This window comes from Poecilia latipinna, unplaced genomic scaffold, assembly GCF_001443285.1.
Source record: "Poecilia latipinna isolate Pla-1442-1.1 unplaced genomic scaffold, P_latipinna-1.0 Scaffold2380, whole genome shotgun sequence".
NCBI classification, from domain to species: Eukaryota; Metazoa; Chordata; class Actinopteri; order Cyprinodontiformes; family Poeciliidae; genus Poecilia; species Poecilia latipinna.
Genome location: NW_015114996.1, coordinates 32,390 through 36,382, shown reverse-complemented (window position 1 = coordinate 36,382; position 3,993 = coordinate 32,390). Strand labels below are relative to the sequence as shown.

General features: G+C 36.0%; 1 protein-coding gene across 4 annotated transcripts in view; it reads right to left on the bottom strand.

Moving 5' to 3' along the window:
• Positions 1-976: 976 nt before the first annotated feature.
• The window catches only part of galm (galactose mutarotase), a 15,940-nt gene continuing 12,923 nt past the window's right edge, over positions 977-3,993 (bottom strand). For all 4 annotated transcript variants that reach the window (XM_015019141.1, XM_015019138.1, XM_015019140.1 and 1 more), the window contains 4 exons: positions 3,067-3,148; positions 2,624-2,774; positions 2,357-2,531; positions 977-1,178 (listed from right to left, as the gene is read on the bottom strand). In XM_015019141.1, the coding sequence (XP_014874627.1) occupies positions 1,101-1,178; positions 2,357-2,531; positions 2,624-2,774; positions 3,067-3,148 (486 nt within the window). In that variant the 3' untranslated portion in view covers positions 977-1,100. The remainder of the gene's footprint in view (positions 1,179-2,356; positions 2,532-2,623; positions 2,775-3,066; positions 3,149-3,993) is intronic.

Genomic DNA, 3,993 nt, shown 5'->3' with positions numbered 1-3,993 from the left:
CTGTCATCAAAAATCTAGTATCAAACAAATATTACATGAGAAAATATTACAGCATTTTTTGAAATTATGATTTCATATAAGGGAAATCAAATTTAACCAAGCCAGTCAGGCCCTATGAGGGTAAAACACATGCTCTATGAATAATTAAATAAATAAAATAAAAGACTATTTACCAAATGTAATAGTTTTAGTAGTGTCACTACCAAACATGTAGTAGTGACACGTTTCCCAGGATACCTTCCCTCTTCAAAGTGTATTTTCAAGTAGATTTGTAAGTGTGTATATGCCACAAAACGGCGCCCTCTTCAGACATAAGACATTAAATGCATGTCTAGATTTGATGTTTTTAGTACAAAAATGAATAATTTTTGCAGCATTTGTTTCCCTGAGAGAAAGGTTTTGATGTAATTTCTCATTGTGGGCCTTTAAATGACTTATTTTAACTTTAACTATTTTTAAAAGCAATATTATGTGAACAAATTTGGATATATTGTGGATTTTCTCAAATAAGGTCAAAATATATATTGTATTGTAGCTATGGTTAAAGAAAACCCTGTATTCATATTTTTTTTAGAAAATCAGAATAGAATATTTAATACAACTTTCGTAAATATTGTTTCCCAACTTCAGTTTATTTATTATTTATTTGACATTGGTTGTTCTACTCCTAATTGCTAGTGGTGTATTCAAGTGTGCTCTACAAGTGCAGCGATCTAAGTAAATTTGTAATTCAGTATATTTATGTCTGTGTTTAAAACAATGTTTTAAGTCGATTCAGCCCTTTTTTCACTTCCTGGATCAGTAACAGATATTGGTTTGGGAAGTGAAAAAAGTGGATCAGTGCATCATTATTAACAACACATCAAATGTGTTGCTGCATATAGCTTAAAATGTTGTGTCAATAGCTAACAGTTACTTCACATAATTGATAAGACTGATGGTTTTTAGTTATTCATATAAAGAGGGAACAAACTAGTTTGAATGATGAAACCATTACTTTATTACAACTTCTGCTGAAGATATTCACATCAACAGCAGTCATAAAGCAAGCTTTGACCTAAATATGTGTCAGAGGTCAGTGCTGGAATCCTGACTGTCGCTCAGACAGTGGTGAAGGTGAAGCGAGTCACATGGTGATATTCATCCCCGGGACGCAGGAGGCAGTCCGGGAAGGAAGCCTAAACACACACAAACACACGCATTTATATCACACACACACACACACACACACACACACACCCCTTTGGGCTGGCAACACAGACCTTACTTAAGAACACACGTTTTGATTAAACCACATATTTAGACAGAATGGTCAGAAAGAGCAGCGAGTGTTAAGGAGGTGGCTCTCTTCTTTAAAAATGTTTGTGCAACCCTGGACAGGTTCAGTGTAGCAGGATACTCGACTGAAAGTTTAATTCATTCATTCATCTAGTTTCTCCCTGGTTATTATTAATACATCTTATTCATTAGAACATTTTCCCACACAAACAGTCTTCATCCACACCTGTTCTGTTAAGACATTAAAAATATTATAATTAGTTTAAAACTACCTGATAATAATGATAGAAATGAAACAATCAAACTAATCGTGATTAATCTATTATGGAAACAACTGTCAAATAATGTAGCCATCCATTAATTGTTAACTGGAGAAATAGCCTTATTTTGGCCATTTGATGAAAGAACAACACAGTCAGGACAGTATCTGTACCAAACATATATTCATTTTGCATTTATGAAGAAAAACCTAATTTGTCTGTAATTTTGTTTTACCCAGAACCACTCCAGTGGCAGTTTTTTTTTTTTTTTTGCTATACTTGGTTCAAATTAAATTCTGTATTTAAAAAAATTCATCCAATTATTAATCCAAAAAATAAATTAGTAGACAGTATTTTTTCTTTGCTACAAATGATCAAGAGTACATAAAGGAATGCTACGTTATTGCATTTTCAGCAATAAAAGTGTTATTTTCTTATTCAAAAAAGTAACTGAATTGTTATCTTATTTTTGTTTTTAATGTATTTCTAATATTATATATAAAAAAAGGCTTCAGTGCTTAAATAAAAATCTGCAGGATATGCCAATTTTTTTAATGAGATTATTTGAATAATTGTCAGAATAATTGAGAGAATAGTTGATTACTAAAACAATCATTAGATGCGGTCCTAAATAATAGTAATAACTTTTATTTAACCAGGTTTATCCCATTGAAATCAACATGTCCCAATCATAAGAGAGACCTGGCCAAGAATAGCAGCAGAGAATAAAAAAAAAACAAAGGAAAAAGTTACAGTTCTAAGAGTTCTCCTATATTTTAGCTTAATTATTGGAAGTGATTCTCCATCCAGCCACATACCTGGTTAACAGCATTGGGCCAGTTTTGTGTCTCTAAACAGAAGGCGCTGTGCTTCCCATACGTCACACCACCCTTTCCTCTGATGGAGCCATCCAGGACATTGGCGGTGTAGAACTGGACTCCTGGTTGGCTGGTTGACACCTCCAGGACACGCCCACTGGGGGGATGGAGCACTCTGAAACAAGGAAGAACGTTTGCCTTCCAGAATCAGCCAAATGAATGAATCTGGGACATTTTTTGTTGTGTGAGCATGCAATGTGCAACAACCTGGCAGCATGTCTTTCTGTCCAGTCATCTCTGGGCGAACACAGGCAGAAATTGTGGTCAAAGCCGAGGCCAGGAACATTCTTCAGCCGGACACCAACAGGAACCGGCGCCCGTAGGTCAAAGGGTGTGTCCTCCACAGGGCGGATCTCTCCTGCCAACAGATTGGCTCCGACTTATTTTTCTTGAAAATCATCTCTTTTTTTTGGAACGTAACAAGAGAAACAAGTATTTTCTCTTATTTATAGATCTTAAAGGGAAATAAATAATGACTAAAACTGCTATCAGCAGGTCAGAACTTTACAAACATCGGCCTAAAAATCTTTGATTGGTGAATCTCTAATAACATTCCTTTCACTATTGTCAGAAGTAGAGCAATTTAAGACTAAGGAAATGTTTCTCACTTGTCTATTTTATGTCAGGGAAGGACTGACGTTGGCTCTCACCTGTAGGGATTGATGTGTCATCAACAGGCAGGTAAGACTGTGCACTGATAGACACCTCATGATCGTAGATATCTGCCACTCCCTTCATCCAAGCATGCAAGAACACAAACACACACATATAGAGACAATTTATCACCATACGTAGCAAATAGTGTTTGTGTCACATGGTGACTGTATGAGGCGTGTGTGACTTCACTATCCATAAAGTCAGGAACATTGATAGTGGGGAAAATGAAACACTGAAAACAATCAAGAATCTCAAAATATGAATGTGAGTTTTTGCTATTAACTGTCAAAACTTCAGCAGTAAGGTCCAAAGGTAAGAGCCACATTTTCACTGGTCAGTAAAAGATTTTAATGAAAAAGCAAAAGCTGGATATGTAGCTCAGTTATGCTAGCTTGACTTTTACAACCATATCATGTATTTTTAAAATACATGATATGGTTAAAATACATGAGCTGCTCTGTGAGGTGGAAGCTCCGAAGCTGCAGCACTGAGGAGGAGCTGCGTCTCAAAGGCAGGGCTATGTCCATCCAGGCGTTTTGCACAGTTGAATAGTTGCCGTGGAGATTGAAGGATTTCTCAAACATGCAACACTCCAGCGGCCTCATGTATAAAGCGTGCGTGCACACAAAAAATGTGCGCCGCCATATTTTACGCATGAGTCGGCATGTATAAAAATTAACTTTGCGTCAAAGTTTGCGTAAATATACGCACACTTTTTCGCTGGTGTGAAAATGTGCGGCAGCCATGCAAAATTTTTCTATGAACAACATCAAACTACAAATCGTCAAAACTCACCTAAATATGCTGAAATCTGACTCCAGTCAGTGTTTTTTTAGACCAAGAAGCATCAAACCCGATGTTTTTTTTCATGATCTTAATTTTTTATTGTTTAAATGTAAACGATGAAACTGAACCGCATT